Source organism: Ambystoma mexicanum, chromosome 12, assembly GCF_040938575.1.
Source record: "Ambystoma mexicanum isolate Mex_15411 chromosome 12, UKY_AmexF1_1, whole genome shotgun sequence".
NCBI classification, from domain to species: Eukaryota; Metazoa; Chordata; class Amphibia; order Caudata; family Ambystomatidae; genus Ambystoma; species Ambystoma mexicanum.
This window is the reverse complement of record NC_090936.1, coordinates 466,895,212-466,918,549: the sequence shown is the minus strand read 5'-3', so window position 1 is coordinate 466,918,549 and position 23,338 is coordinate 466,895,212. Positions and strand designations below refer to the sequence as shown.

The 23,338-nt window shown below is 43.6% G+C and overlaps 1 protein-coding gene across 2 annotated transcripts in view; it reads right to left on the bottom strand.

The window, feature by feature from the left end:
* The window catches only part of KIAA1549 (KIAA1549 ortholog), a 644,398-nt gene that overhangs the window by 450,636 nt on the left and 170,424 nt on the right, over nucleotides 1-23,338 (bottom strand). For both annotated transcript variants that reach the window (XM_069628735.1, XM_069628736.1), the window contains one exon: nucleotides 11,194-14,361. In XM_069628735.1, coding sequence (XP_069484836.1) covers nucleotides 11,194-14,361 — 3,168 coding nt within the window. The remainder of the gene's footprint in view (nucleotides 1-11,193; nucleotides 14,362-23,338) is intronic.

Genomic DNA, 23,338 nt, shown 5'->3' with positions numbered 1-23,338 from the left:
TATTATTGATTTTTCTTACCTGCCTCTAAACACAAAACACCAAAAAAGACAAACATTGCATTCTATAAAGTAACTTTCCATAGTAAATTACACGAATATTAACAAATGGTTCGACGTTATTTTAATAAAATTAGTTACTTTGTGGTAATTTACTTCGTTGTCATTTTTTAGGGGGGGTGTGAGGGGTCAAATGTGAAGAGGACAACTTTGTAAAGAGCTTTCAACTTTAGCCATTTTATTAAATAAAAAGATTGGACACACGCCTCTGTGAGTTCCCTGCCTAAAATAAACTAAAGGAAAACTAACAAAAGGATATCTAACCGTCACACTTTTACAAAAAATAAAGCAATAAGGAAATATACGGCAGTTCAATTCAACAATATAACATGAGTTGATTCACAATATATTCAATGTCTCTTCTTATAACATGTGTGAATTTCTCTTCCCCAGATTTGAACAAGGGTTCAATGCATCCTAGCACCACGCTTATACAAGGCGCCCTTTCTCACACAAATGTCTCTATGCTCCCGAGATCGAACTAGAAACTGACCCTCATGCCGAACTCAGGGTACGTCCGGTCAGGAGGAATCAAGAGAAAAGCAAAGTTGGCTTGCATTTTCTCCCGTCTTCCCACTAACCCCACGCACACCCCTCTTCCTTTCAGACTCGCCAGAGGACATGGAGACCATGCAAACATTAGCAGTGCATGGTAGAAATCCCAATAACATCACTGCTATTATTGATTTTTCTTACCTGCCTCTAAACACAAAACACCAAAAAAGACAAACATTGCATTCTATAAAGTAACTTTCCATAGTAAATTACACGAATATTAACAAATGGTTCGACGTTATTTTAATAAAATAAGTTACTTTGTGGTAATTTACTTCGTTGTCATTTTTTAGGGGGGGTGTGAGGGGTCAAATGTGAAGAGGACAACTTTGTAAAGAGCTTTCAACTTTAGCCATTTTATTAAATAAAAAGATTGGACACACGCCTCTGTGAGTTCCCTGCCTAAAATAAACTAAAGGAAAACTAACAAAAGGATATCTGACCGTCACACTTTTACAAAAAATAAAGCAATAAGGAAATATACGGCAGTTCAATTCAACAATATAACATGAGTTGATTCACAATATATTCAAAGTCTCTTCTTATAACATGTGTGAATTCCTCTTCCCCAGATTTGAACAAGGGTTTTCTCCACAGTCCAATACAATTTAAATGTTTTGTATAAAGTTCCACTGCTTCAACAAAGCATCACCCAAAATTAGAAGTCCCCACTCCTCTGGAATAAGAACCGTTACACATTGGTTTTCTTCCCATATGATATAACAAATGTCTTGGTCAGGATGATGTCACAACGTTTGGGTGCAAAAAGAAATAAACTATTCCAACTCCTCCTAGAGTAAGAACGAGGTTCACCTTTGTAGCGACAAATGTCTTTGTCAGGATGGTTTCATTCAAACTTTACTTCAGGAAGAATTATAACTTTTCTTCAACAAGTTTTCACAAGACACAAATCAATATCACAGTTTAGCACTTGCATCAACTACTACCCGGCTTCTTCCTCTGCCAGGCTCTTTTGGGCAATGCTTATTGCCCTACAGGTTTACTCTCCTGCCTGTCTACTTCTTCAACAACAAGAACAGAAAAGTGCTTCAGTGGTAACTTCCTCGAGTGTAGGTGACCCCGGGGCTGGGGGTGATGATGCCCAGCGGCCACTGTGAGAGCAGGGGTCCAGATGTGATTGACCAAGTGAGCCTGTAGGATGGGTGGGGAAGAGAACCTCCCAGCACAATGTTCCACCGGCAGGGTAGACGGGCCGCAGCCTCGAGAACAGCGATGTAGGTTAAGGCAAGCACCAGGTAGTCAACAGGTCATGTGTGGAGTAGAGGCCCCGAGACCACTGTGACCTGCTCAGGAGACAGGTGTCCCCCAAGAATGGAGATGTGGGTGGCCAGCGAGGCCCAGGGCACCCCCAGTGGAGCGAACGAATGAGAGTAGATCCGCGAAGCACTCGGATATATTCAGGCAGGGGGAAAGTTCGATCATGCCAAGCTCGCAGAGGAGCCAGTGTCCACCATGTGCCCCAGAGTCACAGAGCCAAGCAGGGGGGGGGGGGTGAAGCAGCACCCCCCCTCAACGTACCTGATTCACGCCAGAATTTTGCTGTATGAGTCGGCAGGGGAGCGCGGCACCGTGTGTCCGAGGGCGCGGCGCGGCGCAGCTCCACACCGCCTCCGGAGTCTCCCTGCAGGGGTGGGTGGGGCCTCCAATAGACGGCCCCCGTGGCGAGCACGGCCAAAGTTCAGGAGGGGCCAGGCCACGGCAGCGCCAAGGGCGTCCTCAGAGGTAGCGTCGAGTCGTGTAGCAGCAGCGGCCGCAGCCGCGGCACCCCCACAGCGGCGGGGGACGGCCTCAGGGCAAGCGCAGGGCCGCGGCTCCAGAGAGCCCGTCTTCACGGGATGGGTCGCGGCAGAAGCAGGTGAAGGGGGTCGGGACCCCGGAGCGTCCCACAGGGCCTCCCCGAAGGGGTGAACAGGCTCCGGAGTGCAGAGAGGCCCGGCAATTCTCCCTCAGCCGGACCAGATATTGGCGCGAAGCCGCACCGCCGATGGGGGAAGGGCGAAGAGACGTCCGGATCTCGGGGTCCCCAGCCCCAAATTTATCAGGAATCGGGTCAGATGGTGCCAGGTCACCTCAGAGACAGAGTCGTGTCCTCCAGGGCTAAGTGCCAGAGCAGGAAGGTGCCAGAAAAAGGGTCGTGGGATCTGCCTTCCACGGAGAGTAACTTTCAGGCGGCCCTCTTGTTCGGCGCCCAACAGCGCCCCCCGCTTCAGTGGTAACTTCCAACTTATCATAACAACAACTTCATTATAATTCTTCAGCATCAAACTTGTGGGGGAAACAGTAAACCACAATAGTGCTCCTCAGGGCTTCCTGGCAGTTATGATCCTCTCCCTCTGGATAATCTACTCCAGAAAGGCAGCCTGTTTGCCATCTTTCTTTCCCCTCTGTATCAACAACCAAATTCTGATCACAAGATAGCCTCTCTTTTCTTCAACCTAGGCTTTACACTGTATGTTATCACTGATAGATTTGTATTTTGTAGCACATACGCAGTAAGTTCTAGTTCACTAAGCCTCTCAATATTCCCCTCTTGCTTTGAGTACCGTTTGTTACACTGATTTGTTGTTTTGTTATAAAATCTTGGCTTGGGTATTGGGAAGCTTTTGGAACAATTACAGTTTTTCCGTGGGGTTTTTGGGCTTGCCACTCTCTAATGCACTTATTCATACAGTCAATTGCTTTAAACAGGCATACCTTTTGTTGGTTTTGTATAGTTCGGTATTCAAAATCCCTTCCATTGTCGCTTTTACTGACTCATGAGTGTAGTGGCCTGCTGTCAACCTGCGGCCAGCGTTGGAGCACTCCAGAGTCACTTTCCAGCTGTGAACTCACCGGGTAAGTCACTCATATACGCTCTGCTTGGTGTTCGCTGGTCTTCAAAGCTTGTGGCTTCTCGTGATCAATTGGACAGCCTCCTCTGGTCCTCCTATGCTTACGCCACTGATGATTGGAGCCTTTTCTGCTCTGGAGAGGGTCAGGTGCAACCCAGACACCTCAAACCTCACAAGAGGGAACACTACTTCCCTCACTGCTGACATTTCCTGCAGCGAAACTCTGCACAATTAAATATTATCGGACAAGCATCTCATCCTCACACCTCTCGCTGTTCGACCTCTTCAATAGGGAGACTCACAGGCAAAGACTCTCTCGGGACCCTCCACAGGTTCTGGCGATTCAGTGGTCCCGGCGTCTTCTCTTTCCTCAGGATTTCCTCTCGGCTGCAACCATATTTTGCATTGTTTCTTCCTCTTCTACAGTTGTGCTTCTCTCTCAATGACTGCACCCGAGGGTGCCTTTTAAGCCTCCCAGCTCCCTTCAGGTGTAGGTCATTTACACCAATTAAGAGATCCTTCCCACAGTAGTGTTCCTCTGTATCCCTCTTCCTCATTCCAGTACTGAGGGAATTATGGGACGTGAAGTCCCTGGCAACAAAGCTAGCTTTTCTAACTCTTTTTACTTGCCAATTAGCAATGGCAATTAGACTAGGGCTTTGGGGAACGTTGAATAGGAGAATCTCCCTGTCTTCCTGACCCGTTACCTCCCCTATATGATCCTCCCGCAGAACATCACCGCCAGGATCAGGAAGCATCTGACTTCTCATGGCCACATGAGGAAGGTCCCATGTAGAGGTTTTGGGGGGACTTTTTACTGTTTCATCACAGGGTTACCCCATGCCCTTCTTCCCCCTTCACAACGACCCCTACTCCAACCCTTCCCCACCCCCCTTATGACCCTTAACCCATAATTAAATCTACACAATTACTTCCAAAAGAAGAAATTCGAAGCAATGACAAAGTAAATTACCACAAAGTAATTTACTTTGTTGAAACATGGCATACCGTTACAAACATTCAGAATCGCCCCTGGTAAAATTAATGATTAATAGCTACCCTTTCCATCCTCCGCTGCTGGACCTTGTTGGTAATATATATAGTTTGCACAAACAAAGAAATAATGCCACTGGTTTATTTAGATTTGGCCGTGGACATTAGGGGAAGTTATAACAGTGTACTTACAGTTTTACATGTAATTTAAACATACACATTTTGATTTGGTAAGAAAGAAGTACTCAAGTGACTACAAAAAACCTTGAGCTTGTATATCAACTGTTGCTCTCCTGTGACCAGGGTAGGATTTGTATAGGATTAACCTCCATTTTGTATATTTATGTGAATGGGGATGTTGAGGGACATTCTCCGAAATCAATACATCATCAAACCGATGTTCAAAGGGTCTCATTAAATATTGGTAGGTCTCTGCAGCACTTAGATTGCTGTTTGAATTCATATGGGTTGGTCTTATAATGTGTCACAGAACTCCTCAAGAATACACCAACTACCAGAAATAGTTTAAGGTTTTTATTTAGGACACAGAAAAGGATCTAATCGCTGTCCCTCTTTCCCTAATTTGGGGGTGGGCAGTCCAACTCTCAACCCCAGGCTGGTATTAGAGATCTGTAACCCCCTACTATCTAAAAGCCATTTGCCTTCTCATGATGGGCTAACAGCAAATGCCTCATCTATCTAGATTTTCTCTGGGAGCAATCTTGATGGCCCTTATCTGGGACCTTGGTTGGATAATGCCTTTCAATCATTCCAGGCACTTGCCTGGCCTTCCACGCCCTTCTATTCCTTTCACTGATGTTCAGCTCCACCGCTCTTCCTGGCTTCTCTCCTCTCTTTCCTTCCTCTCGTGTCATTCTCTTAATCTCCATCTAGCGGTTCCTCTGATGGTATCGCTCTCCCTCCTTCGTACTACTCTCTCCTCCTACAGCACCTATTATTCTCACCGCATATACCACCACCGGTCACCACCACCAATACCTCCACACCACTCCAACTCACACCATCTCACCACTACTACTCCCATCTCCACACCACTAATACTCCTCCGCACATTCTCCTCAGTCACCCATGGTCAATTGTGGCCCGTTCTGATACATGTTCCAGTTCATGTAAGGATTCCAAATATCCATGACATTGCAGTCTTTTCTGGTGAGCCGCTCTGCAGTGCATGGCGCCGATTGCAGCATTCGGAGTATGCGCAGACACTTTAGCTGTGCAGCATCGTATAGTGGTTGCTCTTCGTCTTGATGCTAGTTGGGGTGCGCTGGTATGCAGTCTCTCTCTGCAGATTCCTGTGAGCTGCCCTCTTGTTGGTCCACCGCTAGGATAATGGTTCTTGAGGTTTTCTAAAGGAAATAGAGAACTATCCAGCATCTGGCAACAGAGGTATTGGGTGATCAACAGTGGTACTATTGACAAGCATCCTGGCACATAATAAAGGCACAGGTGCCGGGGGCCCTTCCAACTGCCATCTTCCCCCCTGGGGTAGGCCTGGCTCTGCCTTCCACTATGGTAGGTGTGTCACTCACCCCAGGCTGAGGGGTGCCATCTCCTCTTGACAGGGTCAGGTTACATACCCTGTCACAACCAGGTATCATTTGTTTTGTATGGCAGGGTCTCAGACACTGAATGTGAGATTTCAAGCAAAGACTGAACATCTCTTTATATTTACAATGCTATTCAGGCTACCAGCAGAGACTCTCTCCTTTATACCTGGATTCTCTAAAATGCTCAACATTATTTTTTTCCACTAATGTGCATAAACCACATTTTGGCATACAAACTTGAAACTGAAGCAGAAAAGATGCAATGCGTAGCATTCACCACACATTTCCCAAAGTCTGAAAATGACTAATCAACACAGATATGCAGGGAAAGCATTTTGCTTCATTTGGCAAACCAGAAGGTCCAAAACATTTCTATCTCTAGTTCCCAATCACCTTTTTTACATTGCATGGTAAACCTCACTTTAAAACTCAGTAACCAGACGAGGTGGTTGCGCTAAATCGTGTGCTAAGTCACGCACAGTTGTTTGGCAGTACTCTTTGCTGGTGTTTTTGCATCCTTTGCCAGTGTTTGGTCCACTCTACAAGCTAATTCTACACATGACTAGTAAGCCTAGGAGCATTGGTTGATCGGCATTCTATCGTGTTTTCGCACGTTACCCTGGTGGTTGAATTCAGCTGGGAGTTAAAAGCTGTGTGGAAGCACGAAGCATGCGCAAAGTTGTGCGCTAATTCACACACAGTTGTGTGGCTGTGCTCTTTGCTGGTGTTTTTGCATCCTTTGTCGGCATTTGGTCCACTTTACAAGCTTATTGTACACGCGACCAGCAAGCCTGGGAGTATCGGTTGCCTGGCAGGAATGGTACCATCACTGCGACTCTAAAATGCGGACTGTGCTTTTACTGCGCTGTCGGCCTTTTAGAGAATGCCGACTCCCATTACTGTGCCCAAGTGGAGCAGGGGGTTGCTGGGTTGTCCCCCTCTTACCATTACGGTAAGCGGGGGACAGGAAAAAGAAAAAAAACATTTAAAAAATTGACCCAGAAGCGTCAGCACCGCCCCACGTAAGTGGAAGGAACTGACGCTACAGGGATACAAGGGAGTCGGCGCGCACACAGGAGTGCGCCACAGTAAGGTTAAGTGGGGTGGGGGCTGGAGTATTGCGGGGGGGGGGTGATCTATGTGATCACTGCACCGCGCCATAATTGGCGACGTCGGTGCAGTTACGGGTGGCACAGTGATGACAGATTCGCTCAGCATTCTTTCGCGCGTTTGCCATGTTTCACGGGTGACTGGAGTCAGCTGGGAGTTAAAAGCTGTGTTCTAGAGCAAAACGCGCATGCAATCGTGTGTTAAGTCATGCACAGTTGTGGGGTGTTTGGGGTGTTGACCGCAAACAGTAAGTACAGTTTTTCTTCCCCCCCCCTTTGCTACTGAGACTGATATGTATTCAAAGCCTCTTTTTTGTTTCAGAAAACACAATTGCAGAAGAGATTTTCAAAACGGCAAAGAATCTACCATTACTCCCCATCTCCATGTAAAAAAGTAAATGTGACTCTGCCCCAGCCAACAGCACAAAGTTTGAAGATGGGGGTGGGTCCTGTTCATATCCGAGTTCTATTGCAGGGTAGTCCTGCAAGGGGATCATATTTGAATTTGAATAATTCACTTATGATTGATGGTAGTAGAGATCTACTGTTGGATAATAACAGGGACACTTCTGGTATGGATAGGATGAGGTACGTACCTCTAAGTCTCAGTTGTTTTCCTTAGCGAGTGAAGAGGAACTTTTGGAGTCTGCTCTAACTGTTTTCTCTTTTAGATCTAGCCCCAACCCAAAAAAAGTAAACAATTATCGAGTAATCTGACCTCACAAAATCATGACTCACCCTTCGTTGGGAGGGCTGCATTGAAACCCGAGATTACTGAAAAAGGAAACCCGAGATTGCTGAAAAAGCTTTGACAGCCTTGAATTATATGTTGTCATCATTTGCGACGTTGTATGAAGGTATGAAAAGTGAGGTGCAGCTCATACTATTGTTCTGGGGCAAATTCAGAGGCATCTGGAGGAGGTTCCTAATGAGGACATTTTAAGATCTGTCAACAGAAGTGGACCCACAAACGCAAGAAATATCGGACTCGACCCAAGCGATGTTGATCCTTCAAAACTCGGGTCAGAGTCAATATTGTTCCCAAGAAGGAGATCATATGACAGACATAACAAATTATAATTTGACTGAATAAGAGAAAGAGGCACTCCTTATAGCGGAAAATGTGTCATCTATGAGACATGTGCGGGAGTGTACGCCATCTGAACCTCAAAAGCAAGGGGCTGATGAATTGCCTAGTGAAAGTAGAGTACAGATTCTCACAGGAGGTCAGGATTCGGTGAAGGAGATAGCAGCCCCATTGGGTAATCATCAAATAAATAAAAAATCATTAAAGCCTTTTTTAGAAATCTCTCCATCAAGGAGGCGGTGGCGAATATGGGGACAGGAGTGAACATACCCGTCTCTAAATTTGTGTTACTACAAGGATTTATGACCAAGGCAAAAACAGAAAAGAGTCATATGACAGCTTTTCAGAAGGGGAAGACACGGTTGGCATTGCTTGTCGTGGTGACCAATTCACAGACATAGGAGTCTGAGGACTTGGAACTTATGAATAGGAGTTCTGGAAAAGAGATGGGATTTGGAGGCTTTACTGACGAATGGTAAGGGGAAATGTGAAAAAGCTACCTCCGCGGGGATTTTGGTGTTTTTTCACAGGGCAGCACATCCAAGTTTAGCTCGGAGTCCCTTAGACGTGAATCAGCGATTCCTCCTTTGGTTGAGGGGAAAGGGGTTATTGGCTGTGGTATCATTGTTGGGGAAAGTGCTTCTAAAGCTGTTTAGTAAATAGTTTGGTTTCAGCAGCAGGATGTAGCCATGCTTCTAGTAGAATGGGTCATGACAGAGCTATGTCACCATTCTTAATAGCGCCAGTGATTAGTAGGTTTACAAACAGTAGTTCACATTTAAATGAAAGTACCAACATGAGTTGGAAAGTTGGGGAAACGAACATTTTGGTGGATAAGACCAGGAAAGGGAGTCATGATAAAGGGGCATTTGTAAATGATGTCCAGGCTTTGTACATAAACTTTAACACAAATGTTAGTTTGGCAGACCTTCTGAAGAAAACCACTAATATCAGTAGAAGCAAACAAAATGTAAGCTCTCAAATAGAACCAACGCCTATGATGGGTCAGATACAAAGGGAAGAGAGGGAGGCTGGTGGTGGTTTGGAAACAGAATCGACAGGTTTGAGAAACAGAACATTAGGTGGTTTTGGAGAGGAATCTGAACAAATAAAGGGAAGTGTTGGGAACATGTCCTTTATGATTTCTGGCTCAACACAAAGAAAAGAAGGAGGGTCTCGTTTGGGGCATTTCTCTGATTCTAACAGTACGGCACACTCCTTATTTAAGAAGCTGTGGGTGCAATTGAAAAATCTAAAATTCAAAAATACCTCTCAGAGGTGAACATGTGAATTGCAAGCTCTCAGTCTATCAAGGGGAGCGCAGAGTAATATTGGTCTGGGAAAATTAAATCGGGACAATGGAATCCAAAATTGACGCTTGAAGTCTAGTAATTCACTATCTAGCGCTGACATAATTCAACACTCAGCAAATAGTGGCAATGAACAAATGAATATTCAGGGGAACAAACACAGCCAAAACAAAACTAGAACGGATGAAGGACCACCCTACTTACAAATACTGTATGGAAATTATTAGCATCAGCAGGGCAGAGAACAATTGAGATAAGAAGGGAAGTGGCTCGAGCAATGGGATGTGAGGGAAAGTCACACTGGAGTCACCACTTTGGGGAAACCCAGAAATAACAAATCAAGAAACTAGGCAACCAGTTAGGCTGGATAGCTAAGGGGATAGGAAGAGTAGGAGACATTATTCAACAGATGGATTTGGTATCCTTTCGATTACTACTAGACGAATGTAACCGGATGAATAACGCAACCTACTCGTACATACGTCTAAGGAATTTCATGAACTCCCAATTTAAAGACAATTGGGATTTCTCTGAACACACCACCAGAGGTAGATTTGTTAACAGAGGAACTCAAAGAGAAGGCAATCACTACACTATTCCAAGCCATTAACAGTTTCACCTCACCCCCACTAACAAAACTAAAAAGGAAATGGCAGACAGAACTGGGCACACTTGAGGATTGGATGGAAGCCCAACTAGTAACTAGAGATGCTATTATTGCCAGCAGGCTTTTCCTTGTACAGCATAAGATCCTTCATAGAATTTAGTATACCAGGGAGGGCTTCTATTGCAAGGGGAGAGCCCCAGATTTAAACTGTATCTGATGCAAAATAGCAGAGGGAACCTTCATAGACACGATTTGGACTTGCCTGAAGAGACAATCCTACTGGTCAAGAATAATGACAATAATATCAAGGACAATTGGACACCAAATCCAAAGTTGCCCTAGGTTGGTTCTTCTACACATTTGGGAAGTCTGACAGCACGTCATCGTCCAGGAAACTTGTCACACCTGCCATGATAGTGCCCAACAGGGACATTGCAGCAAAAAGGGGATTAGAGGGGGGTCCATGGCATGTCAATATAGAGGGAAGGATAGACCAATGATGTGCATTAGAAGAAAGGTTTTATAGTTCAAGTGGGAGCCATACAAAACACTACACAATATGGATAAAGTGGATAAGATCGACTTGAGGTGGGTTGAAAGAAAACATACAAACTATTAAAAATGTTCCCAAGAACATGGTGGAATTTGAAAGCCGGACAGTTTGTTACTCTATACATAAATCTGAAATAATTGAGAAGCGAAGGATGAACCACAGGATGTAATTAAGGGAGAACGGGTGGGGAATGAGAGAGGCCAGATGAGCACTCTGGGTTGTGAATTCATGAATATATGTTCTATGCAATTTGTTTAAGTTAATATGTGTAAAAGGAAAATCAAAAAATATTTCATACAAATAAAGACTGGTCTCTGAAAATATGTACCACTTTTCAACATTCAAGACCAGTGCAATAGCGACAGCACATATTCTCGATTAGGCATGCAAAATAATCCCTTTGTTACTGGGAAAACTATTTCTACAAAACATCTGAAGAGTGACCCCAATTAAATCTTTCACATGCTGAGGTACAATTAGGCAAAGATAGAGTTAACTTTACCTGCTGTTACTAAGTAAGCATCAGTTGCATTGATGTCACACACTAATGGCTGCCTGGTAGCTGGCACGGTGGGTGGAACTATTATGGCTGGTGTAGTGGTAGATGCAGCAGATATTTTAGATGTGGGCACCAGAGTTGTGCGTCCAGTTGTTCCGAGTATGCGAGTAGTAGACTGAGCTGTAGTTGGAGTAGTATCTGTAGTTTTCTCCGTTATACCAGTTTTTGAAGTGGTGATTTCAGTTGATGTTTTGGATTCTGGTGCCGATATTGTTGACGATGCTGGTGGCGAAGTTGCTTTCGATGATGACGTTTCCAATGTTGTTGGTGTAGGGAACGAAGCCACAGGGGTGGATGATAAAAGTGTTGGGGTAGATGACAGAGGGGCAGGGGTGGAAGAAAGGGGGGCAGAGGTGGACGAAAGGGGGGCAGAGGTGGACGAAAGGGGGGCAGAGGTGGAAACAGAGCTAGGGGTGGACAAAACAGAGCCAGTGGTGGACGAAACAGAGCCAGGGGTGGACAAAAGAGGGCCAGGGGTGGACAAAAGAGGGCCAGGGGTGGACAAAAGAGGGCCAGGGGTGGACAAAAGAGAGATTTGGCTGGATGAAAGAGAGATTTGGCTGGATGAAAGAGGGATTTGGATGGATGAAAGAGGGATTTGGATGGATGACAAAGTTGCAGGTGTAGGCAATGATGATGATGGGGACAATGGTGTAGGAGAAAATGTTGGTGTAGTTGGCATTATTACTACTGATTTACTTGCATCAATAGACCTTGTCAGAGATGGGACAATGTCCACATCCACTGAAGACACAAGTTGCTCATTTACACTAGACTCTAGTGGTATAATGCCTGTGACAGTCTGGGGGAAATGTGATGAATAAATAGAAGGGTTAATCTCAAACTCTGAGCCAATGCTTGAAGCTTGAAAACTTGATAGAATAGGTAAGGATGGCGTTAAAGTCGGGGTTGGTGGGAATTGGTCAAATGATGAGGCCAGGATTTCTTCATGAATCGACACAGTGCTGCTTATGAAAGGCGGATTAGAAGCAGGGAACAACAATGTTGTGCTGGTTTCTGGAAATGAGAAAAATAAAGTCTGTAATAATGATGTCTCTAAGGAAGAGGTTGCTTCATAAGAAGTTAAGGAAAGCAGCGTCTCAGGGGTATTCAAAACTTCTGATACAACAGAGGTTCCAAAGTAGAAATCTGATGTTGGCCAGTCTTCAAAAGCGCTGGTACTTGGTATGTCAGACACAGGAAACTCAAAATGTGACGTTTGCCAAGGTGTTACCAGCGAAAGGTCCACCATGGAGCTAGGAATACCAGCTATTCCAGAAGATGTGACACTGGAATGGTTGGCAAACAATTCAGATGGATTAAGCACCGTGGCCAGCTCCTGAGGCCATAATGATGATGACATGCTTTGCAGCAAGGAATAATACGATGGATCATAAGCCGGAGATGACAAGCTACTAGTTTCAAAAGTGTACCATGTTGATATGAGACTTAAAACAAGACCTGAAGCCTCAAATGTTTCATCTACTGAAATACTTGTGGATAGTGTACCAGAATCTAGTACAGACTGAGTGTGCTTAAATGCTGGAGCTTCAAGTAGACTTGTTTGTCCAAAGGCCTCTCTAGATACAGACATGTTTGTTGAGGTTTCAAAAGGCGAGGGAAGGTCTATACTAAAAATTCCCAAAGAGAGTTGTGCTGTGAGACTAGGCGCTAAATAGTAGGACTCAGTATCAGGAAGTGAGACATTGACAGTCATTAAATTAATCTGTGTTTCTAGTGGTGACTGACTGTCATCAGGTGCGAGTGTTGTGGGTATGCTACTGAATAAATTGGCATCATTCATACTTGAAAACCCTGTCGTGGCCTCTAGGTCCTCCATAAAACGTGTAGAATATCCAACTAGATGTATGGATGAGAAAGCTGTGTTGTATACATCCAAAGAGGATTCCTCTGGTCCGTGCATGTTGGTGAAGAGATTGGTTGGCAGGGTAAAGCTTCCTGCGAGGAAAGCGGTGAATGTCAATACCTCAGGGTAATCCTCTGAACTCCAGAGGTTTTGCATGTATTCAGTGGAGAGGACAAGAGGTGACGGAACTAAGGTGTAGTCACAGTGCGCACATGAAGTGCGGGGTCTAACTGAAGGCACTGGGCTTGCAAACTCCGTCAAGATGTCCATTTGGCTTGACATGTCTGAACTGTCAGGCAAATGCGGTGTTGTACTCCTAGTGATTTCAAGAACCACAGAAGATGTAAACAAATGATTAGGGCTTACCAAGTCCTCACTAGACAGAACAGTGGAGGACAAAAATGGAAGACTTGTTGAAAAAAAGACAGCATCTGTGCCTGATAAAGAAACACCCTTGGTGGGCTCCTCGGTCACCGAAAAACTACTGGAATCAAACATTGTTAGAAATGTGCTGTCCACAATTGTTCCAGTATAGGCCTCAGAATATATTCCTGAAACTTGTACCACAGTGCTTCGTGTGGACAGAGCATCACTGGACAGCATACCCAAAGGCAAAAGTTGAGTAGATTCTTCAAAAGGCAAAAGCTCTGAGGAATGTATACTTTCCATTACTGCAAGCGTCTTCTCGGCAGAAGAGTACTGTGCTAATAATTCTGGTGTACTTGCATGATTCAGAAGTGTATGGAAACTTAATGGAAGAACAGTTTCATTAGGAGTCAAAGGCATGGATTTCACAGACGTAGTGCCTTGATCAACAAATGTGGTCAAAATGTTACCATTTATCTCCAAAGGGGATGAAGCGGACCAAAGGACTAGATGTGCCACATCTGTGGTTTCCCTCTGTGTCACAGAATCGTAGACCATTGCAGGAGAACTATGGGATGAAGGGAAATCCACATCAGAAGTTGAGCCCATAACTTCCTTTGTATTTGAAAACGGCTCATTCAAAACTGTTAAGGGCGTTCGCGTTAAAACATTGTCTTCTAATGAACTATTCATGATTCCCAAGTCAATCAATGTTGTATCAGGAAGTGGTGGAGTCTCTGAAGGAAATAATGTAGGGTGAGCATTATTCTCAGGCCTGTTTATTGTGGTGTTCGTTAAGGCTTTTGGTGTAGTTCTGCTCTGTAGGATGATGGGTCCAAATGACAATGTCTCATTATCCTTCTCCAATGATAGTGCATCTAAAAAAAAAAGATATAAAATGTAATTAATTCTTATGCAAGCAAGATCCTTCAGCACTACCCTCCATGAAACGCAAACAACTTTACCTTCTATTTGAACAACAAAACTGTAATGCATTTAGTACAGTTGGTCGCAAATAATGTCAAAGCACTTTAGTTAACCAAAGAACAATAGATTGATCCAAAAGAATTCGCAGAAAATAATACATTTTGCAGCATTCATTTATTGGCAGTGTTCTGCATTATTGCCACTGGCCATTTCAATAGCATCTTAATTGGGATCAACAATGTAAAATGCTACACTCTGAACATACATGCTCAGCAGTCTTGCTGTACAATGCCTCCTTTGGAAAGTATGCGTATTCATGAATTTCCAACAGATGTGTGACTTTAGAACATTACCACAGGAATTGTGCCACAGTGAACCCTTTTATTATGCTCATGTAGAAATGTCGTTAGGTTGGCATAATATGTTCGTATCAAGGCTGGCAGCGGTGGCATTCCATACTGTTGGGTATATTTGAGTTGAAAACGTGATACAAACTAATCTTAACATGATCACCATGGAAACGCAGGTGGCATTAACCTTGAACACAGGTAGCTAACTTTAACCAGACTGCATATGAGAATTACTGTACTGACACTGGTAATAGATTAAGTGAACGAGCTGCTGGATTGGGCAGAGGACATTGCGCTATTATTCTGCATGTCTTTCGAGTTAAGGAGGATGATCTAGGAAAAGGGGGTCAGTTGGCCAAGGGGGCTAGGTGCTTTCATGGAGGAGGTGGTCTTATATCAAATTAAAGGGAGGTACTTAAGAAGATACCCAGGAGTAGTTTGAGTTTCTAACAGGTTGTAAAAGAGAGCCTCACTAGCACTACTGGGTTAATGATTGTAGAGAAGGAAAGACACACTGGAATTGAGGCATTCTAATGTAATGGAAAACGCGTTTTGTATAATTTAAGATACATGATATAAGATGCAAGGCAATGGTTACTGTTGATTAGAGAAAACCAGCAATGAAACTCATTTTTCTGGGGCAGAAGAAAATAATGTTGGCAAGATGACTTCATTTATTTGTCATATTAGGTTGCAGGTTGCAAACAGAAAAGCAAACCCTACAGAGGGTGTCGTGTGATATGTGACAAGAGAGGCCCTGTTGAAGTGGCTCAACAAATGGGCTGGCTTTAACATATAGGAATAGTATGAAGGGTGATGAATTATGCAGAGTCATCACTGATCCCCAGCCCAAAGTCTCCTCCCATGTGACCAGGATCCTGATCCTGACTCTGGGGGTGTTAATATGAGGGAGGATCACATGAGAGGAGACGGCTGTCATGGAGATGTGAGGACTTCGGTAGGAGAGAGGCGGTACTCTTCTCTATGTGAAGAGGAAGACCCTATAATCCCTAAATACTTGATGGCATGTTGTCATTTTGCAGATCCTTCCCCTGTTAAAGTCCAAACTACTGTATATGATAAACCTCCTCAGCGGAATAACCTTTACCCCTCAGGTATGAATGGTTTACATTCAACATCCCTTGATTATAAAGATTATTATTTGGATAGGAGTTCTGAGCAAAACTCCAATACACATAATGTTCACATAAACTCTCCTGATTCTCACAATCTCTACTCCAACAAATATTTTAAACCATATCGCCTTAAGAACTCTATACATATATGGACTCTAATTCCCATAACAACCAGGTTACCAAGACGAAGAAGAAGGGGGAGGAAATATGACTAAGCGTTAAGTGCAGTCTGGTTGTCCAAAGCTGAATCAGCTGCGCAAGACAATTAAACCCGAAAGTTCCATGCAGCTGAAGAATCGAGAAGGAAGCAAGGAGAAATGCTGCACAGTACGCGGAGCGGGAAGCGAGATCAGTAGCAAGGGCAGTTAAAAGGAGACGAGCCACAGAGAGAGCGGTAAACGTTTGCCTGCAGCAGGTTGGCAGTGTTCTACACTGCAGAAGGGAGACTCCTCTAGATGAAAGGTGAATGAAGCGCAATGAGGTCAGGAAAGGCGAGACCCTGCAGAACCGTGCTGGCGGTGAAGGAATTAAACGACAATGCAGGAACCAAACAAACCTCTGCTCAGACAGGCAAGTTGGCCTGCGATAGACTCTTGCAGCAATAGCACGGAATAACAGTGAGTCGGTCTGAGATTGAGAGGGCTCCCGGGACAGGCGAAAACATTAAGAGTATTTGAAGGATATTTTTTAATATTGACCAAAGCGAATTAAAAAGAGAAGGCAAACATGGTACAATCCTCCTGACATGAGATTTCAGTTCGGGAAAACGAGGAACAAGCATTGCCATAAGATCAAGACATTGTGAGAGAATTAGACATGCAAACATGCAAACATGGTGCAATTCTCCTGACATGAGATGTCATTTGGTAGAAACTTGGAACCAGCATTGCCATAAGCTCAAAGACATTGTGACAGAATTAAAGATGCAAACATGGTGCAATTCTCCTGACATGAGATGTACTTTGGTGGAAACTTGGAACCAGTGTTGCCATAAGCCAAAAATAATTGCGAGAGAGAAAGAGACAAAGGTTATGCAGTTCTCCTGATATGAGATGTCAGTTGGGGGAAATCTGGAAAAAGCATTGCCAAGAGAGACTGAAAGAAACCCCTCATATATGAAATGTCTGCATGGGGGGAATAAGTTAATGTAGTCACTGAAGTCAATAAGTGTGTTATTGAAGAAATATGATTGTGCAAGAACTAAAGTGGAAGGAAGATTACAAGAAGTCCTGATAAGAGTATCATGCAAGGATCTTTTTTGAAAAGAGATGCCTGGCAGGAGAGCATACCAGGAGATCTGTGCGAGTCAAAAGGAGATATTCCTGGCAAGAGAGTAAACCAGGATATCAAAGCATTGAGTTGAGAAATTCCTGGAAGGGGAGTATATCAGGAGAAGAATAATCACATGAAAGGTATTTGGTGTTTCCCAACCTGAGCAAAGTGTAATGTGGAAAAGATGTGTTTTGCTAGCCTGACAAACAGTATTCTATAGATGAAACATTTTTACTTTACTAATCCAAGGACGACATGTTGTTGTGAAAGAGACATTTTCATTCATTTGGCCAAAACATTGTTGGATGAACATATTTCCAATAGACTTCCTGGATTGGTTCAGGCGAAGGGAGTCAACCCATGAATATAAGGACTGCCTTTGGTGGAACTACCCATTGGAACTGTCACACTCTTTTTGTTCAGTTGGAACCAGAGACATTTACCAAGCACATATTTTTGTATACGTTAGTGGCAAGGTCAGATATAATTTGGACACAAGGTTACCTTGCTTTAGTTTTAGTTTCATAGGTAGGAACATTCTCAATAGGATAGAGATAGATACGCCTTTATCCCACCCTTTTTGTTTTAATAAACATGGCAAATGTTGAGAACCCTACAACTTTGTGTCTGTCTCTCATTTCTGACCCCTCAGATAAGGTAAGGGAAAGGCAGGACTTAAGGTTTTATAAAGGTTGAAAGAGAAGCAAAGGGGCTTTTTAGGGGATCTTTCCTGGTGATGTCTCAGACACTGCTGGTTGATGAGAACTTGAGTGAGGTCATGCCCCTGAATACCCAGCCTGTCTCTCAGGTTTAGAACACTTGGTACTGTGCCGAGACTCTTGTTTCCACCTGAAATCTAAAGATCACACATGTTTAAGTGTTTGTTCATGCCATCCAAACCAACCCCATTTTAATTTGGCAGAGAATATGTCATATTTGACTGCATGGAACAAGGCAAGTCTGGGTTGGTCATTGCCCCTAGCACAGACTGGTTGACCTCCATCTAGAAAAGAATACAAATGTCTTAAAACTCGAGAGTGAAATTGTTAGTTATCTGAAAATATGAGCCTTGGGGGGCGTGTTATTCCCTGTGTGTGCTTGTTCAATGTGCAGAACAACAGCTCCTTTAACTGTGTTCGCTCATAACGACAAGAACAGAATACGTTGAAACCCGGAGATGCAATCGAGTTGAACGTGTCAGTGTTCCCTCTATGTTCTTACGTCGTCTTATGTGGTATGGAGGAATTAGTGTTTTCTCCTGCATGTGTTCTCAGTAAGACAATTCCCCTTTAAATTGCAACTGACTGTTCATGTGAACAGACTCGCAGGAGTCCATTCGGTACACAACAATGTGATGTTTGTTGGTGGACATAAGAGAAAACAAGAGGTATCCATGCATGCTTGCTGAATAGCATTAATTGTGATGCAGATAAAGTTTGCTTCATGAAAGAGAATTGCCCATTTATTTTGCTGAATAATATTTGCTGTGATGCAGATGAAAACTTGTTTCATTCCATGCTTCCGTGCATGTGGTGATGTCAACTTATAAAGGTTCAGTTGAACAATTTAGAAGGGTATGCTGTGGTCTGTGGAGAAAGAAGCACAGTCATTATTTCTGCTGGGAGGGAAATGCATAGGAGAAATTCTGTGCAAGCGGTATTAAGTCTGGTAAATGCACTACAGTCACCCCCGAATATATATATATATATATATATATATATATATATATATATATATATATATATATATATATATATATATATATATATATATATATATATATAAACAAAAGGATGTAAACCCCCTTTCAATACGCCATGAGGTTTACAAAAATGTGGGAGCCCCTGTGAGAACTAACATGGCTCCAATACCCCTTTATATGGGATGTTTACCACTAAGGTCTAGGTCTACAATACAATTTGGGCTCCCTGCAACTTTTATATCGTTCATTCTTCTCTATGAAAGCTACAGTCAGCTAAATTGTGGTTGAAGGACCTTCCAAGTAGGAAACATCACGTAGAACAGGTCATTTGGCCAATGTTTATCCCCAGCAGAGAGGCTCACACAAATGTTAAAACAAACTACAATGGTCTACGTTTGTTTAGCAAAGACAGGTGCCTCTGTAACCATGGAGGATGAGAGTAAGACTTTGGTGAGCTCCCAGACCATTCACCAAATGATTAAAATACAAAATGATTGTAGAGGCTACTGGAGATGGCGAGATCACATCAATTGCTATAGCAATTTAAAAAGCATTACCAACCAAGTGAACTTGATGAAGCTCCCTCACTTCTGAGGAACACTTTGCTACCCCGTTTAATAGCTGAGTTGACATTAGGAAGTTGCCATTGATAAAGAAATCTAGATTGTAGGGTCTGCACCGAGGATTGGTTGCTACGACAGTGAACAGTTTGTCGAAGTTCAGCCAAAATTCAGGCATTACATTTTCAGCCAATTGCTTTCACGATTATCTAGCCAGAGTGGAATAGTTTTAAAGCAGACATCTGTGAATTATACATAGATATTAAGAAAATTCACTTGAGTGCAGATGTCATTTTACAAGTTGAACTTAAACTGTTTGTATTTGTATTTATTTATTTGTAAAGCGCAGCCAGGCCCGGGGGCATACGGGCGCGTAAGTTAGAGCTGGTTACAGTTACATTTGAATGAAGTAGACAAAGGTTACGTTACGGTTACAGATAGATACATACATTAGTATTACAGATATAAACATACATATTGCAATGTTCATGTGGCAGGCAGTGGAGGCTGCCGATAAAATATAATCTAAGATAAAATAAATTATTTACAATATGTGCAGTGGGCAGTCAGTCGATCATGATCTGGGAATTTTAGGCTGCCGTTGTGTCCATGTTGTGAAGCCAGCACTTCGTGTTACGTTTGAATAGGTTAAAGGAAGGTTCTGACCTAAGGAGGGCGGGCAGTGTATTCCATAATTTCGATGCTTGAACAGGGAAGCTAGCTCCACCCGAGTTAAGGAGTTTGAATCTCGGTATAGACATAGTGTTTGCTTGAGCTGCTCTGAGTGGTCTTGATGTATGTGGTGTAAGTTGGTTGGTGAGGTAGGCTGGTGCAAGGTTGGCCCTGGCTTTGTGTGTGAGGGCCAATGTTTTGAGGGATATTCTATGCTCTACTGGGAGCCAATGTAGATTACGTCTAGTCTCAGAAATATGTGACTTTTTAGGGATGTTGAGGGCAGCCCTGATGGCATTATTTTGCATTACTTGTAGTGTGTTGATATTTTTGTGGCTAGTGCCTAAATAAAGGGCATTACAATAGTCTATTTTGGACAAGACTAATGCTCTAGCAAGAGTAATGCAGTTGGGTGTGGAGATGAACGGCCTACATGCAGTGATCAATTTGCAGGTGTATGCGGCTGATGATGCTACTGCATTGGTTTGTTTGGAGAAGGATAAGGTGGCATCAATGTAGATGCCTAGGGTTTTTGTGTTGTTTGAGACGGAGATGAGATTACCATCAATAGTGAAGATTTGAAGGCAGAGTTTAGATTTTTTTGTTTGGCATGAGTACCAAGGATGATCAACTCAATTTTTTCGTCGTTGAGACAAAGTCCACGATGTGCCATCCGTGCTTGTATAAGTAAGTATATTTCATTGAGTGTTTTGCTGTCTGTTTCGTAGTCACCCGAGATAGGAATGAGTATCTGGGTGTCGTCCGCATAATTGGTATACGTGACACCCAGATAGTCAAGGATATAGAAGCGGGGCTTTGTAAATACATTATAGAGCGTCGGGGACACACAAGAGCCTTGCGGGACTCCACAAGGTACTGGTGAAGGTTCAGCTGAATCAGTGGGAGAGAAGACCCGCATGGTTCTGTTCGCCAAGAAGGAACTGATCCAGGTAGTGGCTGCGTCTGAAAAGTGAGCTGCAGTTTTCAAATGGTGACAGAGTGTTTGGTGGTTGACCAAGTCAAAAGCTGCTGACAGGTCAAGCAGTAAGAGGAGTGCAAGTTTGCTGTTGTCTTTTAGGATTTGGATCTGGCTAGTGAGATCTATTAGTGCGGTTTCCGTGCCGTGTCTGGGTCGGAAGCCGGATTGCCTTAGTCCCAGGAGATTGTTCGATTCTAGATAAGCCTGTATTTGCAGATAAACTGCTCTATCCAGTATTTTTAATAAGAAAGGTACAGTTGTTATCGGCCTGTAGTTAGACGGGTTGGCTGGGTCCAGAGCAGGTTTTTTGAGTAGGGGAATGACCCAAGCGTCTTTTAAGTTATCAGGCACTACTCTCGATTTGAAGGAGGCATTGATGAGGTTAGTAATAATTTGTGCCAGGTCATGTGCTGCTGCTTTGATGATCGGGGCAGGGCAGGCATCACCTTGGCAATTTGATGGTTTAAGTTTCCTAATGATGTTTTCTACTTCCCAAATTGAGAGGGGTGAGAAACTGAATGGCTTACTAGTTGACTTAAAGGTAGGTGACTTGTTAGGAAGTTGTTTGTAGTCCGGGTCAGCGAGTAGCAGGGATTTTTTTGCATTGATTTTTGATTGTAGGCGAGTTATTTTGTCTAATAGGGCCTTCTGAATGTTACTGCACCATAGTGCGTCTGTGACACATTTGTAAATAGGGGCAATAGGGGATTCTAATTCTTTTAGAATCTTGAAAAGTTCTTTTGTGTTGGATTCCGCTTGCGTAATCCTTTTGTTGTAGGTGTCTTTTTTAGCAAGTAGGATGGCTTCTTTGTAACTAGTGGATGCTAGGGTTAGCTCATTCTTATTGGTTACTGTAGGGCACTTTTTCCAGTGTGCTTCTGCAGTTCTCTTAGTTTTGCGTAGTTCTCTTAGCTGCGGCGTGAACCATGTATTCAGGTGACGTTGTGGTTTGGATTTCTGCAATTTTAGGGGGGCGATGGTGTTCAGTGCTTTGAGAATTGCCTGATTGTAGCTATTCACTAAGACTGTGGGGTCAGAGTCAGAATCAATGTTGTTCAGAAGGGGGAGTAATAACGGTAGGAGTTTATCAGGTGTAATGTCTTTCTTGTTTCTTGTGCTGGAGCGATGATAGGGGCCGGGTGTTGTGTGTTGGCTTTGATGGAAAAGGTTCTTTTATGATGGTCCGACCAGATACAAGGATCATTAGATAAGAGATCAATAGAGCAGTTGAGGTGAGTGAGCCAGTCCAGTGTTCTTCCTTTGATATGTGTAGGCTCATGAATAATGTGGGAGTGACCCAAGTCGGATAATGTATTGGCTAGATCATGGGCGTTAGTATTCTTAGGGTCGTTAAAACCAAGATTAAAATCCCGAGTAGGATAGTTTGCGAGTTAGGTTTAGTGTCAGTGGTTATGAGTGATACAATATCCTCTATAAAAGAAGAAATGGGTCCTGGTGGTCGGTAGATAAGGTGCATTGTTGCTGTGTGCTTAAGTGATAGAGGTAGTTTGATGGACAGGGATTCAGCAGAGGGGATTTGAACGTCCTGAATGACTCTAATGTCAAGGGTATTTCTGAATATGAAGGCGAGTCTGCCTCCCTTCGTCTGATTGGTGTTTCTGTCGCATCTAATAATAGCATAATCATTTGGTATAGCAAGGGCCAGAGATGGGCCGGAGACAGCATTAAGCCAGGTTGTCCGTGACTGCTAGGAGATCAAGCTTTTCATGAGTTATGAAGTCAGCGATGTCCAAAGCATGGGTAGGGAGAGACCTAGCATTCACCAAGGCTGCTTTGATGGATGTGTCTTTTGCAGGGGTTTTTTGTGGTAGTATGGGTTGGTCATGCGAAAGGATGGGGCTAGCTTACTGTCTGAATCAGTGGCCAGATTGGCTAGGTTGTTGTCCTTACACAGATGTTTGTTGCTAGTGTGGGCGTACGGTTGGGGTTTTTTAGTCCACAATCGGGCTCCTAATCTAGAATTTCTAGTTACAATGCTAGGGTGGTGCGAGCATGGTGAGGTAGGAGCGTAGTTATTTGTGGTAATGTTGCAAGATAGGGTAGAGCTATAATATAGCTTCAGGTATGGGCGCTGTTTAAGTGGGGTGGTTCTGGAATTTAGTCTAAGGTTTCCATTAGTATTAGTACAAGGTTGGTTGGGTGATGGTCTGGTAGCAAAGTGGCGTATCCAGAGTGCTGGATCATCCAGGTAAGGGTTTGCAGATGCCATGGTGCTAAACTGTGAAGTGTGGGTAAT